This window comes from Castor canadensis, chromosome 14 (genome assembly GCF_047511655.1).
Source record: "Castor canadensis chromosome 14, mCasCan1.hap1v2, whole genome shotgun sequence".
NCBI lineage: Eukaryota > Metazoa > Chordata > Mammalia > Rodentia > Castoridae > Castor > Castor canadensis.
In genome coordinates, this window is record NC_133399.1 from 34994263 (window position 1) to 35017179 (window position 22917).

General features: G+C 44.2%; 1 protein-coding gene across 2 annotated transcripts in view; it reads right to left on the bottom strand.

The window, feature by feature from the left end:
* Insr (insulin receptor) overlaps window positions 1–22917 on the bottom strand; it is a 152824-nt gene that overhangs the window by 21380 nt on the left and 108527 nt on the right. Inside the window, exons 4-12 of one of the 2 annotated variants that reach the window (XM_074054211.1) lie at window positions 21331–21479; window positions 19099–19243; window positions 15738–15952; window positions 14043–14169; window positions 11892–12142; window positions 11326–11493; window positions 7685–7886; window positions 5278–5313; window positions 937–1211 (exon numbers count right to left, since the gene is read on the bottom strand). In XM_074054211.1, the coding sequence (XP_073910312.1) occupies window positions 937–1211; window positions 5278–5313; window positions 7685–7886; window positions 11326–11493; window positions 11892–12142; window positions 14043–14169; window positions 15738–15952; window positions 19099–19243; window positions 21331–21479 (1568 nt within the window). The remainder of the gene's footprint in view (window positions 1–936; window positions 1212–5277; window positions 5314–7684; window positions 7887–11325; window positions 11494–11891; window positions 12143–14042; window positions 14170–15737; window positions 15953–19098; window positions 19244–21330; window positions 21480–22917) is intronic. The other variant, XM_020175647.2, reaches the window with a different exon arrangement.

The following is a 22917-nucleotide window of genomic DNA, read 5'->3' on the forward strand; positions in this document are numbered from 1 at the left end:
GCCATGGTACCCAGATATTGAGCCAAAGATTGTTCTGAATGTTTCTGTAAAGCTGTTTTTTTTTAATGAGATTTTGTAAGATTAGTATTTAAATGAGTACACTAAGTAAAGTCAGTGACCCTCCATAATGTAGATTGGCCTCATGCAATCAGCTAAAGGCCTTAAGAAAGGTAAGGCTGAAGAGCCCAGACAAGAAGGAATTCTGCAGTAGATGGTTTGTTGGCTTCAACTGTGAATCTTCCCTGGGTTTCTATATGGCTGGCCTCCTCTGCAGAGCTTGGATTTATCTAGATTGCATGGGCAAATTCTCAATTTCTCTCCCTACACACACACACACACGCACACCCCCCCCCCATCTATCTATCGAGAAGTCACTGATTGATAGACAGACAGACAGATAGATATAGAGACAGATAGATAGATATGGGTATCGTTCCCAATCATAACAATATACTATATGGGGCCACTTATTGGAGGTCCCTAAAATAGTCAAGTGTTTACATTCATGGAGACAGAAATACGTACATTTATATGTAATACACACACATGTGCATACACACACACAATCCGTTCTGTCTCTCTGTAGAATCTTAGTACACTACAGCTAAATTTCTCTCAACTTATTCTATTTTTCTTATGGTCTGTGTGTATTTTCTGAAATTTACATAATAACTGTGCATGACTCTTGCAACCAAAAAACAGTAAGCTGGCTGTAGTATGGCACCCTTACTGTCCCAGCTACTTGGGAGGGTGAGGCAGAAGACACCTCAGCCCAGCGGTTGGAGCCAGCTTGGGCAACACAGTGAGACCCATCTCAAAACCAGCAGTGAATGCAAACATGTTAAAGTCCACATCCATACCACCTTGAGGGTAGAGGTTTTGCCCCTGGTCAGCTGGGTCTCCTACCCATAAAGTGTCAGCCCGGTCACAGTGTACCTTCAGGCATGGTCCTGGCACTGACATAGGCAGCCACGCTGCACCTCTCTTCAGGAGAGTCTTGGTTGCAGGCCTGCAGCTCGATGCGGTAGCCAGTGAAGTGGCGCAGGCCTGAGATGACCAGGGACTCCTTGTTCACTACTTTCTCGAAGGGCCTGTGCTCCTCGGGGGTTGTGGGCACCACAGTGGAGGAGACATTGGGGAAAACCGGGATCGTGGGCACAGCCATTGTCACATTTACCACGTCACCAAGAGACCTGCGTTTCCTGGAGGGCCTGGAATGACAGTAGAACACGTGTGAACATACCATCACTATCTGAAAAGGATGCTGGAGATACAAGGCTTAATTACAAAGAAAGAATGGGGTGCAGGGAGGTACAGGGCCACATGGATTAAAATGCAAATTGCCAAAAATTACCACCTGGAGCACCTTTGGAGATGCTCATGGGGGATCTTCAGTATGAAAGGAGGCTCATCCCTGAGAGCTGAGAGCCGGTGGTTCCAGGGCCATAAAAGCCACACCCATATCCCCCCTCATCATGCTTGATTGCTGGTTTCCCATTTGCCCAGGATTAGCCACCAGGCTCCGTGTTAAAAAATAAGATGTTGAAAGCATTCAAGACTGGAACTATTCATGAAAGCCCAAGAGGACAAGTTAGGAATGCACATCATCAATTGAAAGAGAAGGAACACACTTTCTCATTCTGTGTAAGGTAGATGAGTGATGACATTTGGATTCTTAGACGAGAAAATCGTATCACAGGGATAAAGGGCAAATCCAAGAAACACCTAACCCACTGGCTCACTTCTCCCGCCCCTTAAAGACATATATTAGGAAATAAATGTCAAGAACCAACAAATTTTTAAAAATCTAAACATAAAGTCTATGGAAGAAAATTTAAATGCCTCATAATTCCAGTATGTGCTGTTTTCTTTAGACAATTGCTTTTCTTCTTAAAAACAGTGTGTGTGTGTGTGTGTGTGTGTGTGTGTGTGTGTGAAAGAGAGAGAGAGAGAGAGAGAGAGGCAGAGAGACAGAGAGAGAGAGAGAGAGAGAGAGAGAGAGAGAGATGAGGCTCAAGGTAATTGTCAGCACGGAAACATCCATTAAGTATTTTCCTTAAAACATAATGTCTTAAGTGGGACAGGGTTTTCATTTCTTTCTCTCTAAACATTAGGGTTCTCTCCTCTTAGTTACAAAAGGGGCACGTGGTCTTCGCAGAAAATTTGGAAAGTTTTTTTTGGCTGTAAAATATTACACTTAATACATAAGCCATCCTTCACTTAACCATCCTGTTTTATTGTTTTTCTTTTTCCGTTGCTGTTTTCATTTTTTTTTTGAAGCAGGGTCTCTCTAATGTAGCCCACACTGGCCTTGACCTTGTGATCTTACTGTCTCAATTTCCCCAGTGCTGAGATTACAGGCGTGTAATAGCAGGCCTGGCTCACTTCCTATTTTCTTTGTTTATTTTTATTAGTATATAATAGTTGTACAGGGGGATACATTGTGACATTTACATATGTGCTTACAATGTATCTTAATTAGATTCACCCCCTCCATTGTGACCTCATCCCCTCTCCTCTCTTCTTAGAACAATATCAAAAGGCTTCATTGTTCTACTTTCATACATGAATACAAAATTCATCCATCATATTTGCCCTCCTTCACCCTCTCCTCATCTTCCTATTTTCTAAATAACAATATTTTCCAGGGGCTAAGATTGTAGCTCAGTGGTACAACATGCACAAGGTCCTGGACTTGATCCAACACAAAATATACATGAGTATTCCCAATTTTTTGATATTATAAATACTGCTTTTATCATTGATTTACTTATTAGTTTTCAAAAGTAGATCCTAGAAGAAAACATCACTAAGTCCAAGTAGATATGGAACCTTTTAAACTTCCTTATACATATCACTACATTGTTATCTGAAAGCTTTGTATCAACTTGTGGCCTCACCTACAAGCCACGACACTGAACTTCAGCCAAGCTGAGGGTTCAACATTAGCATTCTTTTTGTTGTTGGTGGGTGGTTTGTCCCAGATTAAAATATGGCATCAGTCGACCACTTTAATTACAGCTTTGTTTGGCTGCACGTAAACTCTGTTTTACTGACGGGTTCTCCGTGCTTTTCTAAGGAATGTCCCTCCCTGTCCTCTGCACATCTTTCCATAAATTTCTAGCGTTTTCCTTATCACTATACCTGCACTGTTTATTCACAGACATTTGGATTTAGTCATGTAGACATTTGGACAGACAGTCACATTTTAAAGTCTAAGATATTAACTTTCCATTTTTCATTTTTACAGTTTACCCATTTATTTGCTGGTAAACTTCCTTTAAGTGTTTCAAAAACACAGCCTTTCACATGCACTTGTAAAATTTTATGAATCAGTAAAAATCCTGATTGTTTCCTTTTCAGGTGATTCTAAATGGGTTTATCGTGAGGTTTTTCAGCAATTATGAAAGGGATCTGGCCAGGTGGTGGTGGCTCACGTCTGTAATCCTAGCTACTCAGGAGGCAGAGATCAGGAGGATTGAGGTTCAAAGCCATTTTAGGGAAATAGTTTGTGAGACCCTATCTTGAAAAACCCACCACAAAAAAAGGCTGGTGGAGTGGCTCAAGTAGAACTCCTGCCTAGCAAGCATGAGCCCCTGAGTTCAAACCCCAGTGCTGCCAAAAAAGAAAAAAAAGAAAGTGATCTTTTCCCCTATCTTATATTCTGATTAGAGTATTTATTGCTAGTGTATCTATTGACTTTGGGTTTATTTGCATTGTACCTACTTCCTTAAGTGCTTAGTCATTCTCAAAGGGGTAAAATTAAACAGTGTGACAGGCTACATAGTGTCCAAAACCCAAATACAGGGCTGGCAGAGTGACTCAAGCTTGCTTAGTAAGTGTGAGGCCGAGTTAAAATCCCAGTTTCACAAAAAAAAATAAATAAAAACAAACGTATTGACTAACCTCTCATGGGAAAGACATGCCCCTCCTTTCCTAGCTTTAGAATGAGATTGTCTGGCAACCTCACACTAAGCCAGTGTTCTCAACCAAGGATCTTTCTATTCCCAGCCCCAAAGGACACTGGAACATGTCTGGAGGTATCTTTGGTTGTCACTACTTTAGGAAGCAGCTACACTGCTGGCATGGAAGTGGGAAGTGGGTGGAAGCCAGAGATGCGGCTCAACATCCTCTAGTCCTCAGAATACCCCACCCCTCCACCTCAGAGAATGATGTAGCCCCCATTACCAATGACGCGTGACAATGGAGAAATCCTGCTTAGGGGAAAGGCCACAAGATTCTGTATTCCAAATGGCCACTAGAGGTCAGATCAGGCCACACAGGTGCTTGCAAATAAATACTTCACTAACAGGAAACCTTCAGTGTGGCCCCTACCTGCCTTTCCAGTCTTGCTTCTTGTTCCTGCCAAGAGTTCATGGCTTTTCCCAACTAGTTGTCTTTCCCCAAGTTCTCCTTGTTTGATCTCTTCCCTAGAACCATATCCCTTCATTCTTTAAGATACAAATTGCAATCAGGTACCAGTGGCTACACTTGTAATCCCAGCTACCTAGAGGCTGAGATCAGGAGGACCTCAGTTCAAAGCCAGCCCAGGCAAATAGTTCACAAGACCCTATCTCCAAAATAATCAGAGCAAAATGGACTGGAGGCATGACTCAAGCAGTAGAGTGCCTGCTTTTCAAGCCCTTAGCTCAAACTCCACTTCCCCCTCCCCACCAAAACACTTTTTTTCAGGGAAACATATTGGACTCTCCTTAGTGTAAACGCAAGTCACTCAATATTCCTTTGTTCAGGCTGCCTGTTCCATCTCTTATTGTAGTGGTTCAACGCACAGGATGAGACTGAGCTTACTAAGAATGTTCTCTTTCAGCTCAGTCTCCCTGCACTAAGTAGGAGCTGCTGGAGTGAGCAGGACGCCCATCAGGAAGAGACTATAATGTCTGTGCTCCAAGGTTCTGCACACATGGCACAGTAGGTGTGGATGGAGGCTTGCGGGGGCGGGGGGGGGGAGAAGGGGGTAGAAACTAAGATGTAGGGGAAGGACCCAGAAAGCATACCCCCTTTATTCTGTGTTTTAGGAAGAGTGTGTTAGTTAAAATTTTCCCCTATATTCATACCCTGATTCCATTTCCAAGTGAAGACATTTAATTGGTGAATTTGTGAAGTGTCTGATCTCAGCATGGTAGCCCCTTGCATGCAAAAAGCCACAGAAACCCCTGAGATGTCCATGGAGCCCCATGCCTCCCACTCCATCCGGCACCCAGCCCTGCACTGAGCAGCCACCTGGGGCCACAAGGCTGCCCCAGGGCTGAGTCGTACCTAGGGTCCTCAGCACCACTGCCTGAAGAGGTTTTTCTGTGAAAACAAAATCAGCCACTTTAAGGATAGACGGAACTTAATCAAATGGGCCATTTGACTCTGACATCCTGCAGGTCACATTCTGTTCAAGCAGGAGCACTGATTTGGTTTGGATAAAGTTTGAATGTGTTTCCTAGGGTTCATGTGGTATGGTATGGTAGTAAGAGGTGGTGGTAAGAGGCAGCACCTCAAGGGAGATCATCCCCACTCTCTTCCTGTCTCATCAGTATGACATTTCTGTACCAACACTGGTGCCCAACTGTGATGCCATCAGCCATGATGTGATGTAGCCAAAAGGACCTGGATCCATGGGTCATCTGATCTTGGGCTTTTAACCTTCAAAACTGTGAGCTAAATTAAACCTCTGTTCTTTATAAAGTAACCAGCCTCAGGCATTTCATTATAATAACAGAAAATGGACTAATACAAGGGTTCAGCCCTGGACCTCCTATCTCTGCCTAGTGGGAACGAACTACACCTTTCCCAAATTGCAGGTAATCCAGATAGGGGATTGGGGATAGGGGGGAGGGAGGGAATCAGAGGACATATGCTCCAGAGGCTGGGATTCTCTTGGATGTCAACTTGGACTACACTTGACCAGAATCAACTTAGTTATTACCCCAGCCTAGCAGCATTTTGTTTTTAAATGAATAAAACAGTAACTCCTTTGATGCTTGGGTTGTATTACTGACAGACTTTTTTGGACTCCAGGTCATGGCAGAAAAAATGCAAGAAAGAAAGAAAAAAGAAACATCAACATATTGATGGCTCTGGGAAAAAAGTGACCAGGATAAGTAGTGTAGGTAGACATTTGAACAGACACACTTTAGAACTTCATTCTATCCCACTGTAAACCTTCTGGGTTTTTAATCCACTTTGGAAATGGACAATTGTATCAGATATTTTTGGGGTAGCCACCTGCAAAAATTCTTAAGGCAGAGAAACAAAGATGGGAAGGTAGAAAGGAGCCCAGAGAAAGTCACACCGATCCACATGGGAACACAGGTTCCTGGGCACATTTGGCAGTTTCTGGAAGTATTTCTGGTCATCACTCCTGGGGCGGGGGCGGGGGTGTGTGTGCAAGTTATCTTCAAGAGATTAGGGCCAGGAATTCTGCTTGGTACCCTGCAATGCATAGGACAGCTCCCATCACAGAGAACATGCTCATTCTAAATAGTCATGGGATCACAGTTGAGAATCCTCACTTAATCACATAGCCCTAAAATACAGAGACAATCATATCCATGGTTCAAACAACTCCAGATCAAAAATATTTAGAAAAAAAACTGCATGTGTACCGAACATATACAAACTTTTTCCTGTTATTAGTTCCTAAACAATATGGTAAGACAACTATGTAGACAGTATTTCTACTGTGTTAAGGTATTATGAGTTACCTAGGGACAATATTAAGTCCACAGGACGATGTGTGTAGGTTCTGGCCAAATACTATATAAAGACCTGAATGTCCTCAGATTTTGATGTCCTCAGGGATCCTGAAACCAATCTCCCACAGATACTGATGGTCAACTAACCGCATTATGTCCATTTTATGGATGAGGAAACTGTGAGGCAGGGGTGGGATAACCTGCTCAAGCTAGTATGCAGAAGAGCAGGGAGACCAGGTTTGCAGGGCCCCCTGGATTAATCATTCTGCCATTCTGTCTCTCCACACTAACACAGAGAAATGTGTGTGTGAGGGACCTACCGTATCCATAAATGTCTGTTCCCATTTGAGCCCAAATCAGTCAAAAACAAAACCCAACAACCCACAGACATGCACCTTTCACCTAAGCACCTGTCTTTCCTTGCAGGAAAGGTGAGAAGATGGATTTAAACCTTAGAGTGACTTACACTGCAGGCTCTCTCTGGACCGCACATGTACTTTTTCTCACTAAAGAAAGCTCAACCTATGTAAATAGGAGGAGCCTCTGGGTGTAGATGATGCCACAGAAAGTTCTAGAAGAGCAAGATACTTATAGGGATTTAAAAAAGAGAGAGGAGGGAGCAAGCTGGACACTCAGAGAACAATCAAGTACGTCATATGGGCAGGCCTTTCCCATGATCTGCCCAGTGGTAGTTTGCTTCATAACCCGATGGAGAACGGGGCAGGGAGGGAAGGGAGGTGAACGCTGGGCTGTGTAAATCTCCCCTTTTTTGTTTGATTATTTACTCTTGTTGGATACATGCCCACTGGAGTTGCAAGATGTTTTGCTTCATCCAGGTAAGGGCTCAGCTGGGACTCCCCCATTCCCTGTGGTCTCTGGGGCCCACTTCACCTTGTTCCATAAATAATGACCTCCCCTCCCCCCACAAGCTAGTCAATGGACACCAAACGAGCCCAGGGTCATGCAGAATCAGTCCTGACCTGGGGACAAAAACCACGTTGTGCAGGTAGTCCTCAAAGGTCTTCCTGAACGAGGACTCCTCCAGCTCCTTCAGGATCTGGGAGTCGGTCTTGGGGCAGGTACAGCACTCCCCAGTGGAGTCCTCGTAGTCACTCTGATTGTGTTTCTGGGAATCTTTGGACTCAAATGGTGGGGACCATGTCCGGGAGGGCAGCTTCAACCCTAGGAAAAGGCAGAGCAAACGAGGTCTTCTGGATACAAAGGGCAGAACCTGACTTCAAGTTCTACTTTGAAAAATAAAACCTCTTGGCCTACCATGGTGGTGCTTCTAGGGAGGAAGAGGTAGGACACAGTTCCAGGCCAGGCCAGGCAAAGGCAGGAGGTCCTATCTAAAACACATACTAAAGCAAAAAAGGCTGAAGGTGTGGCCCAAGTGGTAGAGCTCTTGGCTTGCAAGTGTGAGGCCCTGAGTTCAAACCCTAGGACTGCAAATAATAATAATAATTACACTATTGCAGTAATTGTTAACATGTTTTAGAAACTGTCAGATATCATAAACCCAGAACTGAAATGAAGTCTGTAAGGTAAAAAGAGAACACCTCTGCCATTAGAACTTCACATTTTACAACAAACTGCTAAATACATATGTCACAAGTTACATGGAAGAGTAAGAAAGAACTGAGAATGGGGGAGGGGAGCATGCTATTGTTATGGAATAGTTTCAGAGAAAGTAACTTCTGAGCCTTCCCAAATTAAGAAAAGGAATGAGCCATGCACACATTTTCATGTAAAGTGATTCAAACAGAGCAAAAGACAAGTGTAAAGGTGCTGGGACAGAAATATTCTTGGCAGATCAAAAACACCAAGGAACCAATAAGCTGGGGGTGGGGGGGTGGAGTTGAGGGAGAGAATGGTAAGAGATGGTCTGGCAAAAGTTTGGGGGGCTAGGTCATACATGAATGAATGAATCAACCAACCAATCAAGTCAAATATAATGATGAGCGGACAAAGCAGTTTCACACAGAACTCTAGAGGGTCCATTCATGAACTCAGAAGTCAATTAATTTGACATTCTTATCTGGGGGATTATTTTGCCTCCCTCCCCCCAGAATAGGCAATGTCTGGAGACATTTGAGGTGTCATAACTAGGTTGAGGGGTGCTATTAAGTAAACAGAATCCTATTTTCCCCTGTCCTTTGATGCTTTGGGTACAGAGAATGTAACTGCGTGTGTCAAGCACCTGCCTGTGAGTGGTCAGATCCTCTCAGAAGCCTAAGTGTTTTAAAAGCCTGTGGGGACTCCTAAAAAGTACATCTTACATTTAGGAACAGACACAAAATAACCCGGCTGTACTGACTATAAGGAAGGCCAGTTGCCACATCAGGGGCAGAAGAAAGTGATAGGATTTCCTTAGTTAGGGGGGACTCCTGATACTTTTTTCTAGAAAGGAAGAAACCTTTGATGGGGTACAGGTATGACTGCATGAAACTGGGCACCCAGGTTTTTCTGAGATCCCAAAAGTAATGCATTCATCAAATTCATGGCACCTGGTGGGTGCCAGGCCTGGGGGAGAGAATAGGAATCAGTGTTTAATGGGGTCAGAGCTTCAGTTTGGAAAATGTGGTGGTGGGGATGGCTGTACAGCAATGTGACTACTAAGATACATTTTATGTTATATATATTTGATCACAATTTTTAAAAAAACCCACATTGCTAACATTAATAGAAAGTTACTGCAGCTCATGGTTAATAAGCTTACTTATTGTGTGTATGTGGTTTAGATTAGGGTAAAATAAACACATAAAATTTACCACTTTAATTCAGCGGCATTAAACATACTCACATGGCTGGTTCCCATCATCCACCTCCAGAAATTTCCATCTCTCTACACTGAAGCTCTATCCCCTTCCCAGCCCCTGGCACCACCATTCTGCCTTCTGTCCCCATGAATTTGACTGTTCTAGGGACCTCCAATGAGTTGACTCCTACAGTATTTTTCCTTAGTGAGTTTATTTTTAATTGTATAAGCTGTGATAATACACATAAAGTCGTGTCTAATCAGTTACCTGGCAATCACAATCTGCAGAATAAAAGTTACCGTGCTTTAAAAGAAACTTGTTACACTGCCAGTGGCACTGCAGGCGGGTGGTTTCAGAGATGCAAATGCAGAGCCAACAGCTCAGAGCTGAGCCTGTGCCTGGGCTGGCGCTCAAGTTATATAAAGCCTCCGAGGAGATAAATCATGTTAGCAACCCTGGGCTCAGGCAGGGATGATGTCACAACACGCATATAGCTCATGATCTTATTGCTGGGACAGCTCCCAGCAATCATCTATCTGTCTTCCGCTCCTTCTCCCAAAAAGGAGACAGTCAGTCACTGGCTGGGTGACTTGGTCAAAACCCCATAGCAGGTCAGGGGCTGAGCCAAAAGCAGACTTTGACCACACCATGCCAGCAGTACCATAGCCTGCTCCACCAAGGCTATGGGCTGAGAGTGTCACTAGTTGAAAATAGCCCCAGAAAATGAATTAGAGACAGACAAACCAACTAACTAACGGTACAGGAGGAGAAAGCTTGTCTGGCTTGGTGGTGTTTTTTAAAACCCACTTTTATCTAATTTGAAACACATATACATTATTATTAACTATGACCACCCCATTGTGCAACTGAACACACAACTTGGTCCTGTACCTGTCCCTTTGCAGCCATTTTCCAAACCCTCCCCCATCACCACCTCTCCTTATCTTTCTTGCCTACAGCCATAGTCATGGTGAGGAGGTTGAATATTCTCAGAGAAATGCAAATGTTGAAGCAATGGACATGCTAGCTATTCCAATTTGATTTTGACACATTATATGCATTTATACGTTGCATGTACAAAGCAGAATATATGAAGTATACTGCACATATCTATATACATATGTATATGTATAAATAGATAAATATATATTTATATATGCATTTATAGAAAGTGAGAGGGTCTCACTTTTTCCCTGGGGCCAACCTCAGACCTTAACATTCCTACCTCCACCTCCTGAATAGCTGGGGTTACAGGCATGAGCCACAATGCTCAGTTCATATGTACAATTAGTATACACCAATGAAAAATTAAAAGTAAACCCAGTCAGGTGCTTGTGGCTCACACCTGTGATAGCTGAGATTAGGAGGATTGCAGTTTGAGGCCAGCCCGGGCAAGTAGTTCGTGATCCAAAATAACCAGAGCAAAATGGACTGGGTTGTGGCTCAAGCACAACTTGCTTTTGCAAGCTCAAAGCTCTGAGTTCCCACCAAAAAAAAAAAAGAAGAAGAAGAAAGAGTCAACCCAATTTTAAAACAATGTGCACAAACTAAACTAATTTGAGGCTTCAAACATTTCCTTCAGGTGGATGGAGGCCATAGGAGAGTTGAGATCCAGGATGGTGAGGGCAGAAACATGAGACCCTTCTCAAAAAATAACTAAAGCAAAAAAGTGAATGTGGTTCAAGTGATAAGAGCATTTGCCTAGCAAGCACAGGCTCTGAGTTAAAACCCCAGTACCATTAAAAAAAAACTTTAAAAAGGCCAACTTGAAAAAAATCTGTGTTTTGTGTGAGACAGAATAGAGTGTATTCCTCTAAGTGGAGGAAAATGTGGCCGATCCCTCCACAGTCTCCTGCGCTTACCTTTGAGGCAATAATCCAGCTCGAAGAGCTCACTGTCTTCCGCCTGCCTCTCCCAGTAAACCAGGTAGTGCGTGATATTGCCATTGGGGTCAGAGGGAGGCTTCCACTTCAAAAGAATCTGGGATGAGGAATTAGAAACCGAGATGGGATCCAGGGGGACGGAGGGATCTGCAAAGGAGAAAGGAAACAGGTTGGCCATGAGTAGGATAGAACAAGTTGCTGGGTGGGCCTGGCCTGAGAGGGGAGACAATGCCTAACTTGAAGCCATGAGTATAAAGCAGGTGTGGTGGTTCATGCCTGCAATTCCAGCTATTCAGGAGGTGGAGGTAGGAGGATCTCAGTCCCAGGACAGCCTGGGCAAAAACACAAGATCCTATGCGAAAAACAAAACTAGAAGCAAAAGGGCTGGTAGACTGGCTCACTTGCCTAGCAAGTGAGGACTTGGGTTCAAATCCCAGTACCACTCTCCCCCCTCCACACAAAAAAAAGTGTAGACACAGTGGTGGCACCTATTAAAACAAGACATCTAATTCATGAGTGAATTAATAGTCACAAGAACCACGCACTCGTGGCATCAGTCTGCACATAGATGATGTCACTCTTGGCCCCATAGGTCCGCCGTTCATCAGAAAAGGTAACCAAGGTCTTCACAAAGATGGCGTACTGGGTCCAAGGCTTGAGCCCCCGCATCAGCCAGCCGGGGTGTTTCTGTGACTTTGGGTCATTGGATCTCTGGGGCGGGTCAACGTCCACTACTGTCCAGCTGTTGGAGCCACATGCGTCCTGCCCGTCAAACTCTGTCACGTTCTGATAAGGGCTTTTAAGACAAAACAAGGGGAAGGGGGTTACCATGAAGTGATAATTGCTCTGAGCACCTTGGAGATGGGGACCCAGGGAAGTTACACCCTACAGGGCTGCTTCTTATTCCCCAGTATCTTATGCTACAAAGAAAAGTGACTCAGGAACACCCCAAGAGAAAGGTGCCTCTGACTCTGACATCCCAGTTATGTACTAATAATGATGGTGGTATTTGACTTACAGTGGATTGACCAACAATTTGCTGACTTCATGAATAGTACAAAAGTGAATGCCCTAGGTAGAGACGATACTTGGAGTTTTGAGTTTGTATGTTCTCCCAGGCTGGTGAGATGAGGTGTGATAATCTCTTGTGATGCTGGGTGTCACCAGTGAGCCACAGCCTCAGTTCACCCTGCGATCATGAGAAGGAATGACTGAGACTACAGTGCACTGTATTGCTAAGATTGGATGTTTGGTACCTTGGGTATAGCCAGTGCACTTTTTGACTTCAGATATTTTCATCTTGGGTTATCAAAGCATAAGATGAAGACTGTCTATAATAGCAGTAACTACCCATGGGTTATTGGTAAGACGCCATGAGAGGGTGTATGAGCCCTCACCCTGGTGCATGAAACATCTGGATAGATGAAACTTTTATTAATATTACTATTATGACCACCTTCCTTAATAATTCCAGCACATATACTTAATCATACTCAAAATGACCAGGTAAGCCGGGTGCAGTGGCTCATATCCCAACTACTTAGGAGGCAGAGATCAGGAGGATCATGGTTTGAGGCCAGTCTGGGCAAAAAAGTTTGGGAAACCTCATCTCAACCAACAAAAGCTGTGTGTGGTGACACATGCCTTTATCATCCCAGTCATGTGGGAAGCATAAATAGGAAGATTGTAGTACAGGCTGGCCCAGGCAGAAAGTGAGACCCTATCTCAAAAATAACCAAAGCTGCTGGGCCCTGGTGGCTCATGACTGTAATCCTAGCTATTCAGGAGGCAAAGATCAGGAGGATCATGGTTCAAAGCCAGCCCAGGCAAATAGTTCATGAGACCATATCTCAAAAATACCCAACATAAAAAAGGGCTGATGGAGTGGCTCAAGGTGTAGACCCTGAGCTCCAACCCCAGTACCAAAAACAAAACACACACACACACACAAAAACCCAAAGCTAAAAGGTCTGGTGACATGGCTCAAGTGGCAGAGCACCTGCTTAGCAAGTCCAAGTTCTCAAGTTCAAAGTCCCAGTTCCCCCTCCCCTCCAAAAAAAGACCTGGTAGTTGTTTAATAGGTACAGAATTTCTGCTTCAGAGGATAAAACACCTAGAGAGAGACAGTGGTGATGGCTGCACAACACTGTGGGAGTATTTAATGCCACTGTACCATCCACTTAAAAGGGGCTGAAATGGTAAATTTTATATGGTGTCTATTTTACCATGATAAAATAATGTTGAGGAAAAATTTAAAACTAGATTTAAAAATAAAAAAACTTTAAACCTACTCCATAGACCGTACTCCTGATTACCAAGGATGTCTGAACTGCACACATGAGGGACAAAATGGAATATTGGTTATAGTAATATGGGTAAACCCAGATTTTGAGTTGCACATAGTGGGGCATGCCTGTAGTCCCAGCTACTTGGGAAGGTGAGGCAGGAGGATTGCTTGAGCCCAGCGGTTCCCAATCAGTCTGAGCAACATAGTGAAATCTCTATGTCCACAAAGCATCCACCCCCAAAGAAAAAATCAACCTCCAAAGGAAGCCTGCTTCAATTTCAGGCTTTTGACAATGGGGAACATTACTGACTCCATGGACTGGAGAGACTGTGATAAGGAAGAGAGAGAGAGAGAAGGGAAGATGTGGCTCCCACCTCCAAGCCTCCCCCATACCCTTCATCCTACTTACGCCTCCTTATAGAAAAGCATGAACCCCAAGAGGTCTCGGAAGTCAGGGGGCCAGTAAGGCTCCCATTTCAGCATGATCTTGTCAAAAGTTGTCCGGATGAAAGAAAATTTAAGTAATTCATTTTCACCTAGAAAAGTAAAAAAAAACAAACAAACAAAAAAAACCAAATCAGGCTATGGCAGTATTGGATAGTTAATTGCAGGCCAAAGCGTGCAGAACCATCGTTCCCAGAGAGGCTGCAGTGAGACATACGATGTAACCTGTCATCCCTCCATGGCACCTGTCCCCCCAAGAACACAGCATTCAGTCTTGCTGACTGAGAATGAGAGAGAAAGATGTGAAGGCAAGAATTAGTTGTGCAATTTGACCCCTGAAGCAAGCTAGTTCGTTGACCAAGACCCCACCTGAATATATGCTGATGGAAGGACAGCTAGCCCATGTCATTGACAGAAGGGATTTTATGAGTAGCATTTATCCAGATACAGTGTTGTCTCTTTTTGCAACTAGAAAATATTAACTATACAAACTGGAAGGTTTCATTGTGATATTTCTATACACGTATGTATTGAACTTGGATCATGTTTACCCCCTCAGATACACTGGTGTCAGGCACCTGAGCTCACAAGCCTGACATAGCAGAAATTCAACCTAAGTGCAAAATCAACCCATGCCAAATGAGTGTAGACAGTGGGTAGTTCATTAAACTTTGGAGAGACATGGATGGGATGCAAACCCTCTCCTAAACTCCACCCACGTCCTTTTCTCTCTCTCCTTGGACTATAATTTTGCTTAAGGGGCTAATTTCCCTTAGAAAGTGTCACCCCACTGTGCCCAAGGCAGGTCCTGCTGTAACATCTCAGCCACAGCCTGGCTCTCCTTGGTCAGCTTCCACCCATGACTGAGCTGGCCCTTCCCATCCGAGGCAAGACTGTGCTACAAGCAACCATTGCCTTGAGCTTCCCACGGCTCCACCAAGACTTTCAGGGATGCACTGCTTTCTGGGGCTACCCTGCCCTATACTCTTTCCTTCCGCCTCTGTTAAAAGACATCAGACCCACACTTCTGTCAGAGGGCAAGTAATCATGCCTATAATCCCAGCCATTCAGGAAGTAGAGATAGGAGGATCTCAGTCCAAAACCAGGCCTGGTAGGCAAAAGCAGAGACCCTATTTGAAAAACAAACTAAAAGTAAAAGGTCTGGGGGGCATGGCTTAAGGGATAGAGCACCTGTCTAGCAAGGATGGTGCCCTAAATTCAATTCCCAGTTCTGCAAAATAAAAAAAAGGTCCTACCTAATTCCTATGTTTCTCGGGCATTACCCTCATTAAGGATTCTGCACTGCAAACTCTAGTTGCATGGGTATTTCCCAGAGAATGCAGACAAACAGTCACAGGCACTTCATCTGCCTTGAATCCCTCAGGTTCAGCACCACGCCTAGTGTTTTTCTAGGAGGTGCCACTCACTTTTTTGTGCTCACAATTCTTATGTGGCATTGTCCCCTATCAAGTACTGGCAACTGGCAAAGAGCAAGAGGCACAAAACCTGCCTTGGACATCTCAGAGAACCTCTCACACCATGAACTGCAGTGCACTAGGAGACAGTGACACCCCCAGGGGCAGGGGCCAGCATGGGGGCTGAGGAAGAGGTGCCAGGTTATCTGGTCCATGTGTGGGAGCACCAAGGTCACAGGACTTACAGGAAGCCTGGTCCCCATTGGTCTTGAGGGCAATGTCATTCCTCTCCTGGCGACCCTTGGTTCCCGAGACCTCTTCCATCTTGTGGATTTCAGACAGGCAGAGCTTGGGGTTGTAGTGGAAGAAGAGCTTCCCCTGAATGATGGTGAGGTTGTGCTTGCTCCAGTCCCACAGCTGCCTCAGGTTCTGGTTGTCCAAGGCATAGAAAGAGTAGTTCCTACAAAAACACATGCATCTTGCTCACCCAACAGATCCAAGATGGTGGGGGCCAGGCCTGGAGTCCAGTTTTTGTTGTTGTTGTTGTTTAAGTCTTTATTATTTGCACAAAATAATGGATTTCTTTATGCCATTCTCGCATATCTATACAACGTACTCTGATCATATCCTCCCCCACCTCCAATACCCTCTCTTGTACTCTTCCCTCTTTTGGCTTATCCTCCAGTACCCAAATAGTCCCTCTTCTATTTTCATATCAGTTTATTTAAAAATCTAGATTCACAGATGAGATAAAACATTATGTTTGTCTTTCTGAGTCTGGTTTAATTCACTTAACATGATAATCTCCAGTTCCATCCATTTTCCTGCCAACGATATAATTTCATTCTTCTTTATGACTGAATCATACTCCATTGTGTGTATGTATGTATGTATTACAATGTGTATATATGTATATACATATTCATCTGTCTGTTGTTGGGCACCTATCATACCCAGTGCTACAACCCCAGTGTGAACACTTGCTTAATACAGACTCAGTAAATATCTGTGAATGAAGAGAACAAGGGAAGTAGAGGATGTTTTCATGCCCAAGAAGGTGAGCCAGTCTTTGGGGGTGGGGATGAGACCAACAGACTGAGTCCTGGTTTTGCAAGCAAGAAAGAAGACACAGAGGCACGTGAGGTGGGTCCAAGGAAGAGCAAAGTAGCCAGCTTTGGCTAACAGGTGACAGGAAAGAGCTGGGAAGTTTCAATGAGCCAAACCCTCTAGTATGCTGTGTACCAGACCAAGACCGTGCAGGGGGAGGGACTTCTTGTAGGGATTATGGGGATTGGGGACTTTACATGAAGCCTACCTTATTTGAGCATTTATTACATGTGGTTTTAACCAAGTGCACTAGAAAAAAAAAATCTCAGGTGCATAACGCAGCTCAGTGGATGTGGAGAAGCTCTCAGTGGATCCTGTGTTATCATCAGTTGTGTTTAAGTCACTGAGTGATCTGCTGAGTGTTTCATTTTGTGAAAATCTGCCTCTCCGAAAGCAAATGGTACCCAAAAAGCAAGGTCAAAGTTATGGTAATCCTTGCAAGTCAAAAAGGGCACATAACGTGCTTAGTTGAAGTGATAAAGTGAAAATTTGAGATTTGTTGAAAGACAAAATGTCTTTAGTAGAAACTGGGTGGCTTTATGGGAAAAAACAACCAGGCATCTGCAGTACAGAGCTGAGTTCCATGTATCCTGAGCTTATGTGTTTTTTCCTCTGGTTTCCTTGGAACCAGAGACCTTCTGATATCAAGGGTTTTAGTGTATTTTATGTCACCCCGGTGGCCTCATTAGGTTGGTGCTTTAGAATAATTCATGGCCACCAGCAGGCAATGACTGGGAAAAAGGAAGTGTCTAGATCCTTTGTCAAATATGGAAGCCACTCACCACGTGTCATGTGGGTACTGAGCACCTAACATGGGGCCCTCCCATACTATCCTGAGAGTAGAAAAAAATTTCTTCAAAGTGAATTTCAAAGACTTAACACTAAAAAATGGGAGGAGGGGATGAAAAAGATCTTCTGGATAATTTTAAAAATTTATTCCATGTTGCAATAACATTTTGGATATAATGGGCTAGGTACAGTGTATTAGTAAAATTAATGTCATCTATTTTAGAGCTTTAAAAATGTGTCTACTGGAACAATCAGAAGTTCCACATGGGAGTTGTACTGTCATTCTGGAACAGTGCTGGTCTAGTTCCATAAAGCCCAGTTAGGACACAACTGGCAAATTCAAATGAAAGGCCTTGAGCTTTAGTGAAAAGGCAACTTTGTAGCAAAAAAGGGTAACTTTGTAGCAAAAAAGCAGTAATTTTGTGCCAGAAGTACCAACATGAGCTAAGGAGGGATTCCAGAAGGTTTTCTCAACAACACAGTGTCATAAGCCTGTATCACCTCCTTCTCACTTGCCTTCCTCGATATTGAGGCTGGAAAAGATATCCGCTCTTCCAGCCTGCCTTGCAAAGTACTAAGTGGCAGACAGGTGACCAAAGTCTGCCAAAAAAGATAGGAGCAGAAATCAAGGTAGAGAATAAAAAGCACAGAATGTTTCAGGCAAGCTTTGGGGGAAACATACAGCATCGACTGGCATATCCTTCTGTCTCTTTCCCCTATTGGGAATGAGGCAATTATTTTGTGACCATGATGTACACAAAGAATCAAAAGAACCTCGGTTCTCCATAGCATGGCTGAATGGTCTTCCTCAAGACTTTCTGTCCATGAGCCAACCTCTATCTGTTAAAAACACAACTAGCCTGGATTTCTGTTGTTTCACTAACAGAAAAAGGGTCAACAGGACCTTCAGAAGAAGGAAATCCCAGAAATGGGGATGGGGAGAAGTCAGAGCTGGAGATCTCAGAACAGGGAGGACAAGGTCACAAGAGACAGTCTAAGGCTAAAAGCCCAGCACACTAATTCTCCAAGGAAGCACAGCCTGGGAGGGAAAAGAGGAAGGAAATAGAGGGAGGCTGAGAGGACACCATGAAGGGGTCAAATCTCAGGGGCCAGAGATGAGCACCTCCGTAAGGGCCAGGTGTGGTCCATGTCAAGGAAACCAAGCAATGCGAAGTTACCAGATGCAGCAATTAGAGTCGTGGGGAGTTAGGCGCTGGTGGCTCACACCTACAATCCTAGCTATTTGGGAAGCTGAGATTGGGAGGATCACGGTATAAGGCCAGCCTGGGCAAACAGTTCCCAAGACCTTACTCCAAAATAAACAGAGCAAAATGGACTAGAGGTGTGGCTCAAGTGGTAGAGAACCTGTTTTGCAAGCATGGAGCCCTGAGTTCAAACCCCAGTCCCAATAACAAAAAGTTTTGGCAAGACTCCACTCTGTGTGCAGCCCAGACAACTGGATACCCTCCTTACTGAGTTCCATCCGGCACCCATTGAGAGTAGAAAGGTTGGGTCGCAACCCTATGTGCTTCCAAGAATATCTATACAACACATTTCAGGGTTTTTTTTTTTTGGCTAGATGGACCTTATGTACCAAAACTTTCAACTAATGATGTTTTGTTTTGATTTGGTTATAAAAAAAAAAAAAACAAAACACTTTTTCTAATTCATAAGCATCCTAGAAACAAATGCAAAATCAGGTTCACACACCCGACTTCCAAAGTCTCTCCTCGAATCAGACGTAGCTTCCGGAAAAAGGAAAGAGACACAAGGGCATAGGATCGGCGGATTTTTAGATAACCTGAAATTTCTTCAATGAGGCCGAGGTTAGCTTCTAGCTCAGCAGCCAGGTTGTCTGTATGAAGGAGAGAACACTGGTGAGTATCTACACAAACAGTCTGATCAAGCCGTAAGTGGTGAGGAGTTTGCTGGCAGGCTCTAAATGATCTTGATAAACAAAACCTGTTGTGTGGAGATGATGGTATAGCTTATTGGGAAAGCGCCCACCACCATCACCACCTCCAGGCACAGGACCTGGGTTCCATTCCCAGCACTGTGAATAAAATAAAGTTGCAAACAAAACCTATCAAGCTTAGAAGATGATCCAAACTCCTTATTGTTTCTTAAACAGGCCAAGCATAGTTCTGCCTCAGGACATTTGCACTGCCTGCCTTTTGGCCTGGAATATTATTTCCCCATATATCTGCTTGACTTGTTCCATCACCATCTCAAAGCTTCCTTTCCAAGACCAGAAACTTTTTAAAATTGCAACTTCCTTTACTTTCTCTTTCAGAGGTTGGCAGGCGAACAGCCCATTGGCCCAATTTAGCCTGTTTCATAAATAAAGTTTTACTGGACCAGAGCCATGCCCATTTGCTGTCTATTACTGTTTAAAAAGCAGAGCTGAGTTGTTACAATGGAGATTATCCAGTCCATAAAATTAAAGACTGTTGTCCTCCATGTTCATAACCATGGGTTTCGAGCCCACGGATTCAACTGACTGAAGATCAAAATTATTTGGAAAAAAAAATTACTGAACATGCACAGACATCTTTTTCTTGTATTTATTCCCTAAGCAATATGATGTAGCAACTACTTTCCATGACATATACGTTGTATCAGGTATTATAAGCCATCTAGACGTGATTTTAAGTCTACAGAAGGATGTGCACATAGTACAAATACTATGCCATTGGATAGAAGGGACTTGAGCAGCCAAGGATTTGGGTGTCCATGAGGTCCCTGGAACCAATCCCCTTGGATGCTAAGAGAAAACTATTACGTGGCTCTTTGTAGGAAAAAGTTGCTAGCTCCTATCTCATCTACCACCTTTCTTTTCCTTTCTTCAGAGCATGGCCGATCACCATGCTCTGAAGCGTACAGCATGCATTCACTTCTTATTGTTAGATCTACCTTGCCTCTTCCATGAGAGGAATCAGTTGGTCTTTACTGAATAAACAAACAAGGGAATGCCTTCTTGCCTGGAAACATGACCAGCAGATCTACAACAGGTCATGTTGCCCACCTGTTAAAAATGCAGGTTCCTGACTGGATGTGGTGTTGCACATCTGTAATTCCAGCTACTCAGGACATTGGGAGGACCACAGTTCAAGACCAGCATGGGCATAAAGTTCACAAGACCCTGTCTCAATCAACAAGCTAGGTGTGGTGGTGGTTCATGCCTGTCATTTCAGCTACATAGAAAGAGTAGCTAAGAGGGTCATGGTCCAGGTTGGCCTGGGCAAAAAACATAAGACCCTACCTGAAAAATAACTAAAGTAAAAAGGGCTGGAAGTGTGGCTCAAGTAGTAGAGTGCCTGCCTAGCAAGTGAGAAGCCAGGACCACAAAAATAAATGCACATTCCTGGCCAGGTGTGGTGGTGCACACCTGTGTTCCCAGCACACAGGAGACTGAGGCAGAGGGATTGAAAGTTCAAAGCCAGCCTGGGCTACATGGTGAGACCCTGTCTCCAAAGCAATAAAAACAAAACAAAACAAAACAAAACAAAACAAAAAAAATCAAAAAAAAAAAAAAAAAAAAAAAACAACAGATTCCTGGTTCAGATTGGGAAATGAAGTAGAGCCAGGGACTGCGCTGCTCATTTCAGGTTTTGAGGTAAACTGCCATTTGACTGTACTAAGGAGAGAGACACTGAATGATGCTTTTCTTTTTTTCTTCTGAGATGGGCTCTCACTGTGTTACCCAGGCTGGTCTTGAACTCCTGGGTTCTAGCAATCTCCCCATCTCAGCCTTCTGAGACTGGGACTACAGGTGTGCACCACCATACCTGGCTGAAGAAGCATGCAGGAGAATCAGGGCTGCTTTTCCTCCTTGCCTACAGCTCAGAGCAGCTCACAGCTTGGAGCCCAGCCCTTTCCCCACCCTCCTCATTCCCCACTTTCTCTATAAGCCGCCTTTCCCCCTCCCCCCAGGACACTCACTGCCTCCTCGGATGTTGATGATAAGGCTGCCATTGACCACAGTGCAGCCTCGGAGTTCCTGGGCAGACGTCACCGAGTCGATGGTCTTCTCGCCTTCTAGGAGGTGACAGACCTTGGGGCAGGGCCCCTGACACGGAGTGCAGACCAAACTGAATGGAGGAGAGAGAGAGAGAGAGAGAGAGAGAGAGAGAGAGATTGAGGTCAGGGCACAAGGGGTCTGCTGCACACAGGTGGCGTTCAGCACACTCCCTGGGGACTCATGATGGCAGTTTTCCAACCTCCGCACAATTGACATTTGGGGCCAGATATTCTTCCCAGCCAGTGGTATGGGGTAGCCAGTACAGTACAGGATGCTGAGCAGCATCTCTGAGCTCCACTTACTCAGTACCCACCCAAAATGTCCCCAAGACGTTGCCTGATGTCCCCTGGGCAAGGAGGACAAAAACTGCCCCCAGGTACAAACCACTGCCTAGAATAAGAGACTTAAGTTATCTTCTCCATATGGCAGCCCTACATACAGACATATGCTTTGACTCCAAAGCAACAAGACTCACACTTTACCACCAATGTGGTCGGACAGGACTCTGCCACACCCCAAGGTTATAGGAGTCACACTGTGTCCCTGGGAGACAGGACCACGTTCTAGCCTGACATAGTACTAAGGCCATGGGACTTACCCATGACAGGAATTGTGGAAGGGCCTGATGGAGGACTGGTGGCCCTAGGTCAAAGTGGCAGAATGGATGCTATTCCCCCAATACAGTGGGTGTAGCTCAGTACTCTGTGACTTTGCTTTGTGACTTTGTGACTTTGCAGGTGACTTGGGTAGCCCTTCTCTTTACTGTCCCACAGCCTAATACCCTGAAGTTCACAGCCCTAGGAGTCCATTTGCACCAGCCCTCCCACATAGGATTTCTGAGCTCAGCATTTGACTGGCAATGCTTTGCTGGATTCAGGCAGAACACAGGGTCCAGACTATACTGGACATTATTTCCCATGCCCCAGGGGTTCAGAGGCAAGTATACACTCCAATTCAATGTAGCAAGGGTTTTTCTAGAACCTTCTTGGAGGAGAAATTGTCTTCCTTCTAGAGTATCTAAGAGGATATTGACCATCTTGCTACTAAGGGGAGGTGGGGGGGTCGTCAAGATTAAGTGTTCCAATACAAAACCAATGCAAAGCAAAAGATGGAAAGAAATTCTCCTGAATGCAGCTGTACCTGATGCAATTCCCTGAATTTTTTGGGTATGGATACCAATAAACTCTTTTAATCTTGCTTAAGATAATTTGAGCTAGACTATGTCACACAAAACCACAGATTCCCAACTATTACAGTCTCAAAGCCTCAGTTTCCTTATAGGTAAAGTAGAGACAATGACAACCACACAAGATGAGAAACTATAAAAGATGGACACCACAGAAAGCACTTAGTACTTGGAATACAAAAGTTGTTATTCATTCCTCTGATGATCACTCCTTTGTAGTATCAATGTTCTACTGAAATCTCTACATCCCTGTGTAGAGATTATTCCTTCTTGGAATAATTTTTGTAATTATGCTAAAATAAAGAAGACAGTTGGGTAGTGT